The 20542-nt window shown below is 32.9% G+C and overlaps 1 protein-coding gene across 5 annotated transcripts in view; it reads right to left on the reverse strand.

The window, feature by feature from the left end:
• The window catches only part of LOC145260432 (uncharacterized), a 544502-nt gene that overhangs the window by 253283 nt on the left and 270677 nt on the right, over nt 1-20542 (reverse strand). For all 5 annotated transcript variants that reach the window (XM_080118436.1, XM_080118435.1, XM_080118434.1 and 2 more), the window contains exon 4: nt 18809-18901. In XM_080118436.1, coding sequence (XP_079974562.1) covers nt 18809-18901 — 93 coding nt within the window. The remainder of the gene's footprint in view (nt 1-18808; nt 18902-20542) is intronic.

Raw genomic sequence — 20542 nt, forward strand, 5'->3', positions numbered from 1 at the left:
TGAAGCATGGTCAAACCAACGAAGGCGTCTGGCAAGGAAGGATTGTTTAAGGGAGCGTATCATGCAGCATGCCCAGACCGTGTTGTTAGAGATGAACTATTGCCAGCTGACACAGGATGCGGCATAGGAAATAATGGTCGAACACCTCCAGTTTGTAACTGGTCACTTGCACACATAGGCCATGTTTCGCAGCCATAAAGCAGGATAATGGGAACCAAGGCCTGGTAGATCTTGACCTTTGTGTTTGTCAGGATCTACCAGACAAAATGGGCTGGATGTGCAAGCAAAAGTTGTTCTTGGTCTTCGGGCCGGGATCAAAGTGTAAACCCCCATTCCTTACCCACAAAATTTTCTTTTCTCCATTCACCTCCATCTAGAAGGCATCCCCACTTAGAGACTGACCAGCAGAAGTCAGGTTCCTTTTACAAACCTAGTGGAATGGGCAGTCTATTAACTAGATGGGGTTGGGAGGGTCCTACTAATCACCCCCACCCCCGACACAAATGAATTATTGTACCATTTTTATTGTTATCTTTTTTTTGTTTTTACACGTCAATAAAAAATGTTTTAAAAATTGGGAGTTAAGTAGGACGTCCCCCAGTATGAAAGGGTGAATGCAGTATTATGGTGAAAGATACTAGCTGGGAGAAACTTTTGATTTTGTTTAGTTCTGGAGTGACAAGAATGAGCAACGACACCCACAATCCCCTCCCTTTTGAGTTGGCCATGTGCCTAAGTTTTTTGTTCAGTGTTGATTTTCAATGTATTTTTAACATGAATAAAGGATTTAATATCTTAAAGTGTAGTATCTGTTCTGCAGATGCTGCACTTAAGGTAATTTGTCCCAGTTAAAGGAGGGGACACCCTCTATACTGGGACAATTATTATTTTTGGTAACCAGAGTGCCCCCTTTTTGTCTACTTTTACGGGAGCTGGTTTTTACCCCACATTAAAAACGGCCTTGTGCCTAATTTGCTTTGGTGGGGAAGCAAATAAATACAATAACTGAGCTGAAAAGCTAAAACTCCCCTCACCAGGATATACATGAGAGTTTGGGGACTGCTTGTGAATTTCAAACCCTCTCGTTCCATCCAATGTTAGAACACCATGAAGACTTGAATAAAAAAAAAAAAAAAATCTTACATTGCTTAATATTTATTGCTGGATCTCACTTATTTCTCTATGTATGACAAATCATGGTCACCGTAAAGCAGACCTAGTATCTGAAAAATGATGTCTCACTTGAGAACTAAGTAGCAAGAAAAGTCTTATGAGATGGATTATTAGTAGATTAAACATTTGTGGTTTCCTATAAAAGAACATTTTTAAAATAAAAGTTTGAAGAGAAAAAAATTTAAGCTTAACTTTTTCCCATTTTTTGTACCGTCTTTCAACACTATGCTGAAAATTCTTTGTTAATAAAGACTGTAACATGTCTCTACACTAATCTCTATATTCCTATAAAAAAATTTTTGTGTGTATTGATATTCATATTAAAAATCCTTTTTCTATTTATTTAAAAAGAAAATACAACTTCTATATGGGTCATGGAATTGCATTCACTAGTAAAAGATCTAATTTGCATATTCTTTTAAACATTCATTTTAATGAATTCTCTATTAGTTTTTTCGGTTTTCTTATGGGATGGTCATCTTTAGTTAACTATTACATGTAATTATATTCATGCAAATATGCTACATGATTTATACTTGCATACTATTTGCATAAAAAAAAGGTTTGTAAACACAAACCTCTTTCTAATAAATATATATATATATATATATATATATATATATATATATATATATATATTTGTTTAAAAAGTTTTGCCTACCAAACTCCTGTCAGTTTTTGGTCTAGAGACATGAAACTTCATATATAGGGTATTCAACCCATGTAAAACTTTATATTTATGTTTTACCCAGAAGAAAATCAGCACAAAAGTGTGAAAATTAAAGAAATGAAATTTGCCAGGTGAAGGTCGAACAACAGCATTACAAATATGTGTAACGTAGTAGCTATTGGTTCATGTTTTAATTTTTAGCCTTGCAGCAAACATGTCTTCATGGCTCAGGCATTAACGTCAAAGGAAAAAGTAAATCGGAAACTAAACATTTTGGTTTTGATTTTCAGGTGGCGCACGACTTGTTTTTTTTAAACTTTTTAAATCATTAATATGTATCATGTCCAATATAATTATACGAAATCTGCTTTAATCAAAATATATTTTACAACCGGGGAATGCCAGGTGGTCTGCTAGTATACAACTAAAACCACGGTATGTCTACTACTTTCATACCTTCTGATGGGCAACGTTCAATTAGAATGAACCTTAAGAAAAAAAAAACTAAAACACCCAACACCTTTTTTTTTTTTTTTTTTTTTTTTTTACTCAGATCTAGTTTTGATGAATTTTATATTGGAACATGAGAAAAGAACAAAACATTTGATACCCGACACTTAATTTAAATGTACTTTTAAATCGATAAAAACCTAATACATAAGCTCAAATTTATTGAAAAATTAAGATATTTAGCTATCTTATTGTAAAGGATGAAATAAAAAAAAATAAAAAAAAATCTGTACACATTTTTAAAAGAGCCTTCTTAAATGAACTTAAATTATTTGATTAAGTGGCGGCCAATATTTACATAAAGACAATAGGATTTATTAGCACCGATTCCATGGTTTAAGGTTGAACTTCTATCAACTACATGATTGTAGGTTCTCCTGACTTAGGATGGGTGCTAGTATTACCACACTGAACAGCTGTGATACAGTGAAACAGTTTGTCTGTGAATGACTATATATAAGCCCTCCTTTCTCGGGTAGGGCATTTTATTAATTTATATGGCATGCTACTTATCATAATGCAAAGCTCTTTGTAAATAAACTGAGCACTTTAAAAGTGTTTATATAAACATTAGAGATATGATTTACAAGCGCCAATCCTGTCACTTAAAGGTTAAACTGTCAACTATCAATTAGATGGTTGTAGGTTCAATTCTTGGTTTGGGATGGGTATTAGTCTAGCTGAACTGAAGAGCTGTGATACAGAAAAACTGTAGATATATATGATTACTTAATTTAATCACATAAATTAATATACGAGCGTATAAATTCATGCGTAAACTTTAAGTATTTACTTCAACAGTGCTCAATACATAAGTCTGATGAATCCTAGCATGGATGAAACGTGGAATATTCTGTGTAGCTTAATTGACATATATATTTTATAACTTACTATATATATATATATATATATATATAACTACTTCATTTACTCATGAAATTAATATACGAAAGTATAGATTTATGCGTAAATTAAGTATTTACTTCAAAAGTGCTCAATACGTAGGTAGAGTTAGTAATTTATAAAATATATATGGTGATTAAGCTTAATCGCCATATATATTTTATAAATTACTATATATATATATATATATATATATATATATCTTTATTCGATTGGCAAAATTTTAGAATAATTATAAAGAAGTGAACCATTGAGTTAATTCAATCAACTAAAAAAAATGGAAAACGGGGTGAGGAAAAAAAAAATATATATAATGGGGCAAGCTATTTGTTCCCCACCTTTTATTGATGTGGAAATTGAAAACATTTAAAGGATTTTTATTATGAATGGATATCCACCTCCATTAGTTAACTTAGTTATTAATAAAAAAATTCAATCCTTTTCTGAGCTACCAAAATACGGTCCATTTAGATTTCCGGTATACCTTAAGTTACCCTGGATTGGACCTGAAGGCCAACTTATTTGCGATAAGATTTCCTCTCTGGTGTCTTCTAATTTTGGTGCTTTATCGCTCTGTATTGCTTTTTCCACAAAAACCGCCTTTCCCTCATTTCGTAAGGATGTCTTACCTATCTCTCAAACAAGTAATATTATTTATAAATTTCAATGTCGGTGTGGTGCCGTCTATATAGGCAAGACGACCCAGCATCTTCAGGTCAGAATCGCCCAACATGTTCCCCGTTTCATCCGAGATCATCAACCTACCACCAGAAAATCTCAACTGATAGAATCGTCCATCGGCCAACACTTGGTCGATAAAAAGGAGTGCGGTCTTGTTTTCTCTCCGGAGTGTTTTTCTGTTTTGTACCGAGGGCGCACAAAGTTCCACCTGTCTGTCCTCAAAGCACTTGTCATCATTGCTAACCCCCCTACTTTGTGCAAGCAGAGAAACCCTCAGCTTCAATTAGAATTATTTGGGTAGTCAGGGTTTGTTTTTTTTTTTTTTCTTAACCTCCTCTCTGCTCTTACTCCATACCACTACCAAATATTCTAAAAAAATAATAATTTTCAGACTTATGACCCTTGAAAATGTTAGTCTGAACGAAAAGCGCTTCGGGTGTATTTTAACGATCTTGTTTTTAATCGACTTATTTATTTTATTGAATTGTACATATAACTTGCCCCATTATTATTTATTTATTTTTTCTTCACCCCGTTTTCCATTTTTTTTTTTAGTTGATTGAATTCACGCGATGGTTCACTTCTTTATATATATATATATATATATATATATATATGTGTGAGAGAGAGAGACAATATTTGTTTGCTATTTTCAACTAATTTTATACATATTTTTTTTTCTTTTTTACTTTCACTGTTAGTTTATCGTCATGAAAAAAGTGATAATGTTACCTTTTTTTTCTACATGGAAGTCACTACTTATCAAGGCCCAGAAGCTACTTGAAGATAATGATTAATGAGTGAACACCGTGATAAATAATTTTAGTAGAAATGGAGTAGGAATTGAATTATTTATGAGAACAGCTCAAAAAAAAAAAAAAAAAAAAAAAAAAAAAATTGTTTCTGTTGGACTTGAAAACGAACACGTTATAGTCAGCTAGAAAACAGCCCCATGATATTGTGCTCCACAGGCAGGCTGTTCTAGGAAAGAAGCTTTGCTCATGGCTCCTCAAGTGACGTCGGCAGAGCTAGTCACAACAACAAACTGTGTACAGTTTGATGAATAAATTTTAAAAAATGAAACTTATTTTTTTTTCTAGAAAGCAATCTTGCAAACATCTGTGTGTGCGTGCGTGTTTCTGATAGGATTATTTTGTCAAAACATTTTAATCAAGCCAGCTACTTAACAAGGCATTTGAATCCTTCAAACGCCCTCACCCAACTTCTCCCTAGGTCAAGTGCAACAAGCATTGAAAGAGGTAACTATCTTAACTTAATATACTGCTCAAGAAATGGTTATGCAGCCACAGTCATGAAAAGTAATCTCCTGTCAGGTCTAAGCAAGAACAAATCTCACTTGAGGAGTATAAATGCAATAGCATCAAAAATTGCTTCAACCGGAAATAACTGTCCGCATTATCCGATGCGGAATTTAAATCGGTTTCAAGTTGAGTCAAGACTGTTGGTCTCAGTGTAAGCCTGAGCATGATGGTTAGTTGGTTGTTTATGTTTTACGGCATATCAACCCTTTTCAGGTTATTTAATGCCAAATATAAAGATGTTGAAGAAAATTTTTTTTAATAGGATATATTTATTGTTTTCAAGTCAGTTTCTATTTTAACCCATAGTTGGGACCCTAACAGGTACTACCACTCCGGGTCAGAGTGGACTTGGGAGCAATGGCAATTAAAGGGTGGTTCCACACTCCCCAAAGTCCGCAAGCTGGGGCCTCACCACTGGATATAGTTTAAGGTCATATCCAGGACCCTGAGCATGATGACTAGATCACAAAACACTGGTTCTTGTCAGATAACTATAATATCCAAGTTGCTTGCTGCATAAGTATATTTCACTTTCGTCAAAGAAGATATAACATTATCGTGGAGTCTGCATTAATACTTGTCATTCATAGCAAAAAGGAAACGTGTTTTACTTCATTTTATATTATTTATAATTTGAATACTATAGAAATAAAACTTACAAATAATAAAAATGTGCCAATAAAGACGACCATGATTGGAGCACAAATATGCAAGGTTCTAATTCATTCTCGGGAAATGCCAGCCGTGCCTCGAGCAGATTAACAATAAATTTACTGAAATTTATTTCAATCTTATTTTATTTGCACATCCTTCCTATCCAATAAAAAGGTGAGTATAGACGAGCAGCCCACAGGCTTTACCTTTTTGCCCTTTGAGAAAGGGGCTAGTTTGTTAATCGCCTGATGTGCCCCTATCCAAGAATGCAGACAGGACAGCCCAGGCATCTTTTGTAGGCAAAAATGCTCTTCCTCTAGGATGCTTGCTTTTCAAATCCCACTTTCCCGACCTTGTGCCACATTTTTATGCTGTGGGGTTTGAAGTAAATAACATTCTAGAAATCTACTCATGAAATTTAAGGTCTTAAAGCCTAAATAATAATAATAATAATAATAATAATAATAATAAAATATATGGCGTTATGGGTAGAATGAAAAATGTCATGGGCTGCTCATTCTATCTTGAGCAATATCGGTAAACATCAGAAAAGACAATATAACAGAAGTTAAAGATTAGTAGTAGTAGTAGTAGTAGTAGTGTGCTTTGAAAATTAAAGAGATATATGATTAGCAAATACGAAAAGATTATTTAATTCGATTTAACAAATTATGACCTTTATTTCACTTGTCAGCATGATACAAGAGTTCATAGTTGATTGGTTCAATTTTAATTATGACAGATATGGAAAGTTTTTTTAAAAAAATTCAATTTCAAAGTTGACAAATATTTTATGAATTTTGTGCAAGTAAAATATATAGCAAAATAAAAAAATTTGAGAAACAAACGTTGATCATTTCAGCCTTTAGTATAATATATATCTCCTGTTTTGATTAATAATCTTATTTCAATTTTTTTTTTTTAATTTCAAAATGTATAATATACAGATGAAATTCACGACTAACCAAGATCAAAAGCCAATCAAGAATAAGAAATTATTAATTGATTGTCACTAGGATGATCAAGAAAACGATGGGTGGACTTACTTTAAAAAGTATTTGTTCATATTGGACTTTAAAATAACCATGTTATAGTCAGCTATGAAGCAACCCCATAGTATTCTGTCACATGTATAAAAAGTTCTTGGCAATAAACTGTCTATGTAAGTTCTGTTTAGTTTTAGGCACACAGAGGAAGAAATAAAAGTATTTACAGTTGTGGTAGCTAGAGGAGTTTTTCACTGTGGATGTTTTACAGGTGTGAACAAGTGATTAGAGATCAGTAAATCACCTACCATAGAAATACTGATAAAGTAGAGAAAGACTAGCAATGTCTATGAGAAAGGCGCTGTAGGAAAGGGAAGAGATTATCCCCCCCCCATTAAATTATGTACTTGATTTTGTTTCCTGTTAAGATAAGGAAACGTGTTCTGGGCGACAACAGTACTCCATCTTAAGACATATCTGACTCTTATACAGGTTGAGAATTGCATTAGTAGTCGGATACTTCCCGGAGCAATAGAATAATCCAACCATTTTTCCAGCAACCCAGGTGAGAGATTTGATGCAAGTTTTCAATTTCAAGTCTCAAATAAAAAGCAGTCCTAGGGCTAGGAGCTTATCAAAGCAAAAGCCTTCCACAATGAGAGAGACATTCATTTCAGTTGAGGAAAAATAAAGGATTGAGTGTTTGTGGTGGTTAGAAGCTTGGTTTTAGATGTTTTAGAAAAAACAAGCCACTTTTCCCCTCCCTCACTGCAACCCTAGGTAGGAAGAGAGAGAACAATAAGGTCTTGATCATCAATGCTCTTCAAAGTGCTGCCATAGACAGATGTCGTTTGCATAAATGTCAAAAAATGATCTCCGAATATAATTTGGATGATTCTTGAGACATACTGACATTGATACTATGACTTCTGCCCATCAACAATTACTTTTATAGACCCTACAAATTCTTATGTCCCTACAAATTTTTTTTTTTTTTTTGCCATTATTTCTGAATGCATTCAGTTTATTATTCAAATGTAATTTCTTTTTCATAATGATTTTTTTTTTTTTTTGCAACACATTACTTAATTGGCAATGTGTTGCAAAAGTACATCACTAGTAAAAAAAATAATTTTGTGGTAAATTTACTTCAGTTGACGAGGATAAATCTAACATTTTCATTTTTTCTTCCCTGAATGGTAAAAAGATGGCCGAGACAGCTGTGAGAGGGATCGGTTCCACGTGCAAGAGCGAATGTTCTATTAAAGAGAACAACTGAAGCATCCAAAGATAAAATACAAGAATCCCCATAAAAAAAAAAGAAAGAAAAATTACGAAAATATAGGAAAATTAATTGTGGGTCAAATGTTTTCAGATGTTTTCCATTCCACCTGAATTGGAAATGAATGGAAGCGTGAAAACCTTGAGTGAACAATCAGGTACAATCAGGTGTACATTCATTCTCCCTCCCTCCACCCAGACAACAACACCCCTTACTAAAAACACAATCACAAAAATATAATAGCAAAGAATTAATATGGTAAAAGTTCTAAATCTTGAAATAATCATCCAGGGTGTTGGTTACCAAATTTGGTATCTTTCAACAACAAGAAAAAGGCCTTCGTTCTGTCTTTTTATCAGCTGTTCAAGAACCTTAAAAATCATGTGAATGCTAAACACATCTGGAACATAAAGGCTAATGATTATATTTCCAAGAAGAAATCCGTACCCAGGTCTTCAGTCAAAGATATTGCTTTGTTTGTTTGTGTAATAATAATTAGCGATAGGACGGTTCCAAAAAATTTTCCGTTTTCGATGCAATTACAGATTCGGATTGTCTAAATTATTAAATATTTAATTAAAGATTTGTTGCTTTTTAAAAAAAATGCCAAATCGCTGTAAAACTCTGGTGTAATGTCTATATATACTTTTGCAAATACAAAAAATACATTTAGGGGAGGAGGAGGAGGGGCATATATTATGCGTATAGAACTTCCCAAAATATTTTGCTAATTATAATAAATAATTAGTTAATAATTACTACTTAATTATTAAAGAAAACGCCCAGCAAACATGAATAAGCCAGACGAACACCCTAGTTTATGACAATTGAATAAGCTGAAAGTACTCAAAAAAAAAGTGATGACGATTTAACAGAAATATACATTGGATTATCCAAAAGATCAAGATTAAAAAAATAAAAATAAATAAAAATAATCAATGCGGGTTGCATGCTTTCATTCTGTCATCCACGACCAGGTAGAAGTCTTCACACTGAGGATTGAACCATCAACCTCCAGAAGAGTGTTAATTAGAACTGAATTTCACCTGGTACTTTAAATCTTACAATGTGTACACACACACACACACACACATATATAAGCAAATGGTGCTTCTACATTATTGGGACGAGGTTTTGTAGTCGATAAATGAAGTTTTCAGATAGAAAAACAATGGTATCAACTGATTTTTTTTGTCAATTCTAATAAGTTACAATGGTAGCTTCCAAATTATGCAATCGAAATTATTTGAATATTACTGAATTATTAAAAAAAAGTTTAATCATGTTAGCAGGTGAAAAATTGCCACTATCTTTGTTTAATTTGAACGGAAAATTACCTCCCTGTTGAACGATCATTTTCATCAAATTCTACTTTTTATTTTCTTTAACAAAAAATTTTCTACTTAATCGATTTTCGTAATTTTGGGATATAACCATCTTAAAAACATGAGGAATACATAGATACCATTGTTTTCATGTGAAATTCAGTTTTACGATTTCCGAAAATCTCGCCCCCAATTCTGTAGAAGCGCCAAGCAAACATTGTGCCTATTTACTTGCCTCCCCACGAGGGCAAAGTTAAACACAAGGTTTGTTTTTAATGTGGAGAAAAACTATCTCTCAAAAAAAAAAAAAAGGGGGGGGGTACCTCTGGATCAGAACAGAAATAAAAATTGTTTCAGTCAGGAAGGTTTTCTTCACTGATTTAGGACAGAAAAGACTAGGTGTAGCATTAGAACAGATACTATACTTTGTTTCTAGCCAAAAGACCAAAGAAATATATCCTTAAACGCATGAGAATTCTATTGCTTGATTATAAAGCTTTTGTTTTGTTTTTTTAATTTTCTCCACAATTTTTTTTGTTTAAAAATGAATCTCAATAACAATTTATTACATATCACCAACAATTGATTCTTTGTTGAATTATCTTCAGGTAACACAACAAACAAAAGGCTGGAGGAAAAGAGAATTTCAATAAAAAACAACAAACTAATTTATATGAGATCATTAAAATACACAAGCATCAATTCTCCTCTTCGACCTATCAAAACTATCCCAAATCAATACTCTGATATACTTATTAACAAAAAACTTGAACTCATAAGTCCATATCTACCTAATAAATATAGCATAAATTACACACAAGAACAAATACAAAACCAATCAACCAGACAATAAAATGATTGATTTACTTGATGTAGAGAGCTTATTCGATAACGCACCCATTAAAAAAAAATGGCAATATAATTATCAATAACATTGACAGTAACTTGTCTCTTCCTTCACTTAAAATTAAAAAAAAAAAAGAAAGTTACTAATTTGACTCACTGAAGTATCCTTTTAAGACTTCAAAGAAAACATTTACAGCCAAATTGACAGTTTGACAGATAGACTTGCTTTCTCAGACAGACTTAGCATTGCTGTATGACAAACCTAGAAAACAAAATATTTAATAACACTATAAAACACTATTTATGTAAGCTATGCCAATGGTATTCTTATTTCAACTGGCAATAATGACAAAATATACAAACTACAGAATATCTTTTAAATATATTGTTCTTAAATTCACCACACAAGTAAAGGTAATAAAATCCTATGTTTTGATGTGACACCACTAGTGTTTAAACGTTCTTCTAATAAAAATCCTACCAGTGTAAACTAATCTCTTAAATTACAAAAGCAAATGTCTCCTTGTTACAAAATAGCCATAGTTAAAAAGCTACTAAACGATGCAAAATAAGTCTCTTATTTAAAAAAAAAAATACTTTTGAACTGAATATAAAACAAGTTCTTATTAATAAACTTCCTAATTATATCACTGACAAACTGAATGTGGGATGACTATTCAGTTCTAAGAGAACTCTTCCTAGCTTTGAGGGGCAGATAATTCACAGAATATAATTACTACTGAAAATAACAAAAATCGATACTACTACCAATATTCAGCATAATAACTCCATTAACCTAGACTATTGCAATTAAATGTAACCAAACTTTAGATCAGATTAAAAAGCCTTAAAAAGTACTGCACACTGATATATCTCTTACTGACAGCAATAATAAAATAAGAATCATTTTTTTTTTTACTGCAAGAAATTTAAAACCCAAAATCTTGTAGAAACAAACAATTCCTCCGTGTTTAAAAAAAATTAGAACCAATTTCATTTATAAGTTCCAATGACTTGAGAGAATGCATCTTTCTACTATGGCAACGATAATAGCTACATTGGTGTTATTACCACTACTCTTCCCCTTAAGCCAACTATGCACTTGGTAAATTCTACTTCAATTTATCAGCATTTAAGAAAATATGACTGCCCTTACCCCCATTATTTTAGACCATTTTTACTTGACACAAAAATATTACATTCTGAAACTAATTTTTTAAAAATGAAAAATTCTCGAAGCTATCTTTTAAACCCCTACAACCTATTGCATATGAAACCTAATATTTTTAAATGTTTATCATAAATACAATTTATCCTGTCTATTTTGTCATTCCGGCATATAAGCTGTTAAGATCTTTTCTGGAACTATACTGATTTGTTGTGGATGTTTAATGACCTCGAATATGGCACTTTTTTCATTCTTTTTTTTTTTTACCCACTTATTCATTATTTTTGTTTCCTGAAGATGGTTCAATGACAGAATCAAAAGTACTTCTGTTACATATTGAAAATTTATTTTTCCTAATCTTGAAACTAAGCAGATTAGGAGAGAAAAAAAAATGGTATAATCTAGCAGAAGAATTCTGTTGTTTAACAATGTTTAAATGAAAGAAAACTGTCTAAATATACAGTCATTATATATATATATATATATATATTATACACACACACACACACACACACACACAAAAGTTATTGTTAATGTTTTGTTTTTTTGCTTTTATTTTCTAATGTTTTAGAAGACTTTGGGCCTTCTATCTGACAAGTAACACTTATAGAAAATCCAACTGTATTGATTGAGTGATGAAGCAGTTGGTCAAGAACTGGATGTTTTAAAAAACTGAATAAAGACATGGTTACTGGAATCTAATTGTGTATTTATTTATATATGCTTCTTGCCGTTCTTTAGAATGACAAGAACCATATATAAATATATCTGGATACCCCATGTAAAAGATAAACTAAATCCCAGAGCAAATAATGAAGTCATCTACTGTCCTTTTTTAGTGGGTTCCATTACTTACTTCAGCCACAAAGAGGAAAAAAATTTAAAAAAGATCAACATCTCAGTGCTTTTGCCACTACTAAGAGGGGTGGAGGTTGAAGAACTCTTCATGCAATGTTACAACACCATTAATACCAAACTTTTACTGTGAGCGACTTATAAAGAATTACATTCTCAAGAAAAACTTTTCATAAGGATTGATTATTCGTATTATTTGGATTCTTTGGGCTACTGTTCTGATTTTGAATGTTATTTTTGCGTGCACGATTTAAAAAGACTAAATTTTATTAAAAAAAAAAAAAAAAAAAAAAAAAAATTTTTTTTTTAAAGAGAAATAAAAAATATTACCAGTTAACAAAAGAAATTATAATTCTACAAAAAAAAAAAAAAAAAGGGGAGGGAGTATTGAATGTGCTTTAATGCATACAAGAAACACCCATCTAGCAGAAAACACTATCACTAATTTTTCCCCCACTTTTTATCTGTGCCTAAACCTAAACGTAGATTCCATGAACAAAGCTTCTTTCTTAGAACTGCACGTCTATGGAATTGACTTCCGTCTTCCTGCTTTCTAGCTGACTACAATATGGCTGTCTTCAAGCCTAACGTAAACAAGTTTTTGATGAACCGTTCCATATAAGTTAATTTACCGAATTTTCATTATTAACGATTACTATATTGTCCAATTTCTACCGTACACTCTTTAATCCTTATCCTCGAGTGGCCTCTTGGCCTTGATAAGTGGTGATGCTTATGTAAAAAAAAGAAAAAACAAAAAAAAAAACATGTTAACACTCAAAATGAGAACAGTAATATAAATACAAAGCATCTAATCATATTGATGAAAAAAAAAAAAAAAAAAAAAACAAATGCAATGAAAACAAAAACTAATCATGTATAAATGTAATCCCCTCAACTCTTTCCCAATTTATTAATTCAACAAAATAAAAGACAATTCATTGATTCATGATATTTAGAAATGAACTGGATTTACTAAAAAAAAAAAAAAAATTCTTGTTCTAGAAGAAAAGAAAAGAAAAAACCGTAAATTGCATTTCTCAGCCATTGGGTTAGTACTTTTCTCCCTCTCACAGTACAGCGATGTGGCACAAAATTAAAAGATGGGAGTTGAAAAGCCAACACACAGGAGGAGGTACTCTTTGGCCTACAAAAAAAATGCCTGAATAACACAGGTAGCATCTCCAGATAGTAGCACTGCATTTGATTAGCAATACACTAACCGCTTTTCAAATCGCAAGAAGGTAAAGCTTGGCAAAGTAAATTTCCTATAACTATACAGAACTATGCCTTAGCTCAACAGAAACTATGCCATCTAACTCCCAGACTCTTTTGGACAGATAATTGAGAACGTATCTTCATATTTGAGGATACGTTCAACAACAAAAAAAAAAAAAAAAAAAAAATTTCAGGTTAGGACCAAAGTATAGTATCTATTCTGCCCTCGGTGAAGGAAAGAATTTTCTAGATAGAATTGTTTTTGTTTTTTTTAATTGATCTAGAGTGTTCCTTTAAGGAGAAACTAGATTTTCTCTACATTAAAACGTGACTTTGTGCCTAAATATCCTTGTGAAAAGGCAAATAAGCAGAGACTTAGATTCGTCATTGAATTAAGATAGTTAAAAAGGATAATGTCGAAAGAAGCATCATAAAAAAAAATATGAGGATGTAAAAGGTGGAAAATAAATAACCATGGCATGGATTGCCTACAAAAGAAATCCCCAAATACTTTAGGATGCAAAAAATTATCAATCTTATAAAAAAGAGGAAACTTGTAGACTAAAACTAACAGCTGAAACACAATATCTACGGTAAAAAAAAAAAAAAAAAAAAAAATACAGAGCCATTTTCCAGAAAGACTATAACATCACTACTGTTCATCATAACTATGATGCCACTCAACAGCATATCAGGAAGTGCAACACTGATTACAAGTTCACAGACACAAAAGAAATAACAAAAAAACCATCTCGTGCATATGGACAATTTGGATCTACAGCGTGTCCAAAAAGTCATTGAAGGGTTGAAAACCTTTGTCATTTTACCATTAATGATTATTTCTTTCTTTATTTCAGATATTTTAAAGATTTATGATATTTTGGAACTTAATTATGGATAAGTATAGCAATGAACAACGTATGCAAGTTATGAATTTGTTTGACCAAAATCAAGGGTCAATTTGGTGACAACATCATCTCTCGCTATGACAATGTCAAATGGTCACCATATTCCCCAGACTTGACTAGCCTCGACTTTTTCTTGTGGGGATATCTTAAAGAGTTTATGTTAACAAATCCCAAACCCTGCAAGAATTAAAGGAAAACATCAGGAACAAAATAAGGGAGTTAAATCGCAATCCAGAGATTCTGCAATCTATCATGAATAATGTTTTGGAAAGAGCATAAATATGCAAAGCTGAAAAAGATGTTATTTTTCATAAATATTGTTTGAATTTTGCATTTTTTTTTTTTTTTTTTTTAATTTCTCAATGTCTTAGATTGTATTAAAATTATAGAAAGATATCAAAAATAAAGAATCTATTTAAGTTAAAAACCTTTCAATGACTTTTGGGCACTCTGTAGTTGGGGGAAAAAAAAATGTAGAAAATCTGATGAAAACAACCAGAATCTAAATAATTCACAAAAGTGTGCACTACTAGGGATGAAAATGGGAAAACTCAAGACAGTCGCCGACTGCTGAAAATACCTAACCAAAAAGAGATGAGAGCACTTAGGAATCATATGCCATCAGACCCACAAAATAAAAATGAAAATTGGAAAAGAATATCAAAGAAGACTCTTAAAATAAATTATATAGTAGAAACTTAAGAATAAAGAAATAACTGGGAAGTATCCCCAGTAAAATATTTTGAGCCTTCGTTAGGCTAGACCAAAGAACTAGAAAACTAATGATCATGCACAGTGCACTGTACCCAATGAAGGATAATCTTCTATTAAATGTATGTATGTCTGTCTAAAACTTTCAACATAGGCAACAGATTTTCATGAGATCGGTATCCTTTTGAGGCCTGACCCTTCGGATAACAAATATTAAAAAAAATTGGCTAAAAAAACATTAATTCCTTCACCCTCAACTGGTCACTTTTCTACAAGAAGGAGTCGATTTTTTCACAGACATTTTTGCAAGTCATTTAAACCTCGCGTCAACGACGTCACATAAAATGTTATTTTGACCGCTCGTGATGTCACAATCGTGGTGCACGCATCGATAAAACCATTTGTTGGGGGGGGGGGGTCACATCCTTTTCCTCTCGCGCGTTACAGGTTCAAGCCTGCTTACTACTATTTTATTTTTTTTATTTATTTTTTTTTTTCCTCAACCATCACCCTTACACACACCTCTTTCGCATGACCGGTTCGAGCCTACCTGCCTACTAACCCCCCGTTAATTTTTTTTTTTTTTTTTTTTTTTTTTTCGCTCAACACACACCTACGAGCAACCAGGCTAGTAACTATATAAAAAGGAGATAAGTGGGGGGGGGGCTATTTTTTTTATTTTTATTACATTTTCACCCCAAGCAAGGCACGTTGCCACTGATGTAGGGGGCTACTATCAGGAACATAAGCTACAGGGGTACTATGTGGGGAGTTGGGCAGCAAGATGTCGGTTCACGTTACACTTGAACTTCTGCATGTCAGTACAGTTAGGGAGCAGGGACCCGGAAGGGAATTCCAAAGTCTAGCGATTCTGGGGAGGAAACTACTAGAGTAGAAGGCTCTTTTACATTTAGGGATCTCTGTGAAGGGGTGGGATTTAGCTTCTTGTCGGAGGTATTTACGTCGAGGCGGTACAAGTGCTTGCAGTTCGTCAGAGCATTCACCGTCAAAGTACTTGTAGAACAGGCAGAGGGATGCAACATTTCGTCGATGGGACAGAAGCTTAAGTTTAGATGACAGTTCAGGACCTATCAGGTTGGCGACTCTTTTGAACCTTGTCTAAGAGCGAGAGACTAGTAGCAGATGCACCAGCCCAAATATGACAACAATACTCCATACATGGGCAAATGGTGGTCTTATAGAGGTACAGGATACTTTCGGGCGTTAATAACTTTCTAGCATGGTAGAGAGAACCTACCTTCTTCGCAGCGGTCCTGGCAATACTCTCAATGTAATTGTTCCAACTCATGTTTCCTGTGAACATTAGGCCGAGGAGTTTAAAAGATGGACTTTCAGATAAAGAGTCATTGGCCATTGCTATTGGTTGGAGAGAAGGCTTCTTGTAGTTATTGAAGGAAACAAGTTTAGTCTTGGCAGCATTGAATGTGACCATCCATTTTTGTTCTCATTGCACTACAGATCGGAGGTCATCCTCTAGTGTGTCTGCCATTTCTTTAGATATGAATTCATTACTGGTACGATAACAGATCTAGAAAAATACATAACTCAAAATACAGAAAGTCTGATTATAGTTACAAGAGCCAGGGCCAAAATGAATAAGACAGCAGTGAAATCAGAAACAAAACAAAAACGGTAAGAGAAGCAATGGTGAATGATATATAAAACTGAGTAAAGAAGTGCATGAACACACGTGGACATAGCTACAAAAAGAATACTTGAACAGAAAAACAGAATCATAACTAAGAGCCATACAAAGCAACATGATCAGAAGCTAAAATACATAAAACCTGATAAAACAGTAAATGTAGACACTGTGGACAAAGGGACAAAACAGTAACTCACAACTGCAGCAAACTAAAAAAAAATTAGATTTAAAAAATGGAATGAGAATTGTCAATGGAAAATAAAGCTGGAATTGAGATGAATTTGCCTACTGGGAGGAAGGGTGAGACCAATTTCCATGCCTGGAACCAAATATAAAGCAAGAACATTACACAAATCCAAAGGAATTGAAACTGCCAGAAATTCACTCTCCCAAGTCTCAGATGGTTGTGAAGGGCAAAGGTGGGCAGAAAAACAGAGGAATGAGAGCAACATTCAGGTAATAGAGAGTACTGGAATTTTTAAGAAAGCCATTAACAGAGAAATCAATGGCAAACTGCCATTTATAATGTAAAGTGGTTTGCAACATTTATTGAAAAGGGCAAAGATTGCTGGAAATCTAGGAAGACTTGTCACTCAGACTCTAGAGAACACCACTTGTTATTGCCAGTGATCAATAACTAGTAATGACTTATGTGAGAAATCTTAGTATAAATACAAAATAATGTATGACATTTCTTTAAAAGGTTCAAAATTGGTGTTTTTCTTAGCTATGCCAAATATCTAAATGTTTGTTTCTAAGGGAATACAGAAATTTTTTGTGGTTTATGTAACGAGAGATTTGTGTAATGAAAGCTGTAAATAAATAAAAAATATGCTCATCTTAAGGGGAATTCATTGATAACTATTCAAAAAATAATTTCCACATAAGTAGTGGTAATTATATTATGCTAAAATAATGATCAAATGTTTATGTCATTGAAAAAAAAAAGAAAAATCATATTATCTAACAAGTATTGATATACAAATAAATGTAATGAATAAAAAGTGTAATAGTAAATAGAGGGGGGGGGTCTCAAGAAAATGGACTCGCATTTTGAATGACAAAATCTTTAGTTTTGAACAGAGCGAAATGGAGTAGCTTAAAATGCAAAAGACAAATCATGTTCACAAATGTTCAAATTAATGACCATTATTGTCCCAACAACGATGATAACAGTTAAAGTGCAAGTACATTTTTTTTTTTTTTTTTTTTTTTTTTTTAGACACCCAGTGTTTTATTAATCACGTGAACTAATTTTTTTTTTTTTTAAGTTCAATAAAAAAAATTATCAATATTCATAGATCGGAAAGAGAAAATAGTCTCAATTTAACAAGCTTCCTAGTTGACCCTTTTATTATCAGAAAAATAAACTAAACTATATTTGGATCACTCCTTGGATTATCACCCTGTCACGGTGAAGGAGCTAGAGTGTTTCAATGATCCCGAGAGCTATGCTGGCGGGAGCAAAAGCTTCTGGCAAAGCCACCATTGCCAGAAAGGTTGACGGATAGAAAGCAGACAAAGAATGATCTCTGGTCCTCCATGTTGAGCATAGGGCTAATGACCCTTTCTCGTAAAACAAGTATGTTATGGAAACAGCAACAAAGAGAACCCCTACTTCAGCGTGTGGGGAGCAAGTGAAATTCGTATGAATGCTGGTGGCCAAAGCCGCTATGCAGCATCCTTGGGGTTCACTGGCTAGGCTGGCTCAGGATAGGCGGAGATTTGTTGCTGCCCAACACACCACTGGGGTGCAATGATATTTGGATCAATAAACATTGGAAGACAAAAAACACATTCAGGCTAGTTAGAGTCAAATAGCGATTTATCAAAGGGATTGCTATCTGGGTCTGATTTTAAAAATCAGACAAGATAAAGTGATATTAACTATACTTTTTAAGCTTCTTAATAAATAAATGTCCATACTTACAACACAATTGATTCCAAATTTGTGTCCATGAAATTGAGCAACTTGTACTTTCTCTTCGACATCCCATACTCGAACAGCAGGTTGATGACCACTCTGAAAGCAAAAAAAAAAAAAAAAAAAGGTTTTAAAACGGTGATTTATATTCAAAAGGAATTCAATATGACAAAATACAGAAAATTTTCAATTCAATGTGACAAAATACAGAACATATTTTGTCCAGAGTTCGAAAGCCTAGATTAAAGTTCTGACATTTTTGAAAGAATGCCTTATTTTTTTCCTGTCTTTCTTTCCTTTGACATCTACAAAGTTAGGATTATTTTCATCCAACACCCTAATAGGTGATCATTTTTTTTTTTTTTTTAATTTTAAATGTCCAACTAAGTGCTAACAGATTATTCATTAAACTTCAAAGTTTAAAGTGATTAGCCATAATCAGAAGTTTTTTTTTTTAAATACAATTTCAAGTTCCATTACAAGACATTCTTCATTCTTTCAGTCACAAAGCTAAGTAGTCAGTGCTTTCTTTCTGCATTCATCATCGAATTCAAACTCGCAATCTCTTTATTAGACTGCTTGCCAATTTGACATTTTTAGCTTCTTATTTATAAATTTAAGAGTTAAAAAAAAAAAAAAAAAAAAAATCAAAAGTATTTATGCAATTAAAGAAAAAGCATGTTGATATGGAATGTGTAAGCATTTTAAGATTGAACCAAGCATGTTGTAAGCAAATTGAGGGTGTCTGACTTACCAGAAGACATTAAAAGAGTATTCTTGGAAAATGTGGGATATAAAACCATAACAATTTTTCACTTACAACTATCCAAACCTGTATTATTGGAATGCCAGTTAAAAGCAGTTTCTTTCTAAGAAGTGGGTGTGCACTGTAATAAGAGTCATAAACAAAAGCTTCTTGATTGAATAGTTAAGAGGTCAAAGAGTTGATTTTGTTTGGACAAAAGGCGTTCACTGTGTATGTGTGTGTGTGAGAGAGAGAGAGAGAGAGAGAGAGAGAGAGAGAGAGAGAGAGAGAGAAAGAGAGAGAGGAGGTGGTTATTAAAGTGTTTGTGCATGCATGTATACAAATGTTCAGGTGTGAATAATACCCACCTGTGAGATTGAACTCGCAATCAATTGGTATTGATTTAATAGTTGAGTACACATTTCATCGACTATAATAAAATTTCAGAGGACCATAACCACATTTGAAATTTTTTAAAAAAGTACAGAAAAAAAATTACAGGGCATTTCATGAGAAATATTCATATTCAGGCAAGGATCAAAGTAATGGTAACAATGCATGCAAGTACCAAAAAACAGAATTGCAACAGTCTTTCCACAAATTGATCAAAGGAACTTTAAGGAGTTCATCCAACTCTATAACTTAACAAGTAAACTTTCCATCATTTCATAGCATCATCAGCATCTCTTTCAAGACAACCCATCTGCAACTCCCTGGATAACGCTTCTAAGAGACAAATGCCAAGCAACAAACTCAGCACAGAATCCTGATGTACTCCTACTTTAACATTAAAGCTGTCACTAAATGTGCTGTTAATTCTAACATGACTGAGCATTTCTGTACACTGATTAAATAGCTTCCAACAAACACTTGTTCCGTTCTTAATTTACACAAAGTCCACCAGACAATATCTTTTGGCACTTAATCAAAACCTATCACCAAACTCACAAAAGCAAAATACAGATTCTTGTCATGAAATGTTTTTTTCTTTTATA

The sequence above is a fragment of the Euprymna scolopes genome, chromosome 36, assembly GCF_053919585.1.
Source record: "Euprymna scolopes isolate OS-2025 chromosome 36, ASM5391958v1, whole genome shotgun sequence".
Classification (NCBI taxonomy): Eukaryota; Metazoa; Mollusca; class Cephalopoda; order Sepiida; family Sepiolidae; genus Euprymna; species Euprymna scolopes.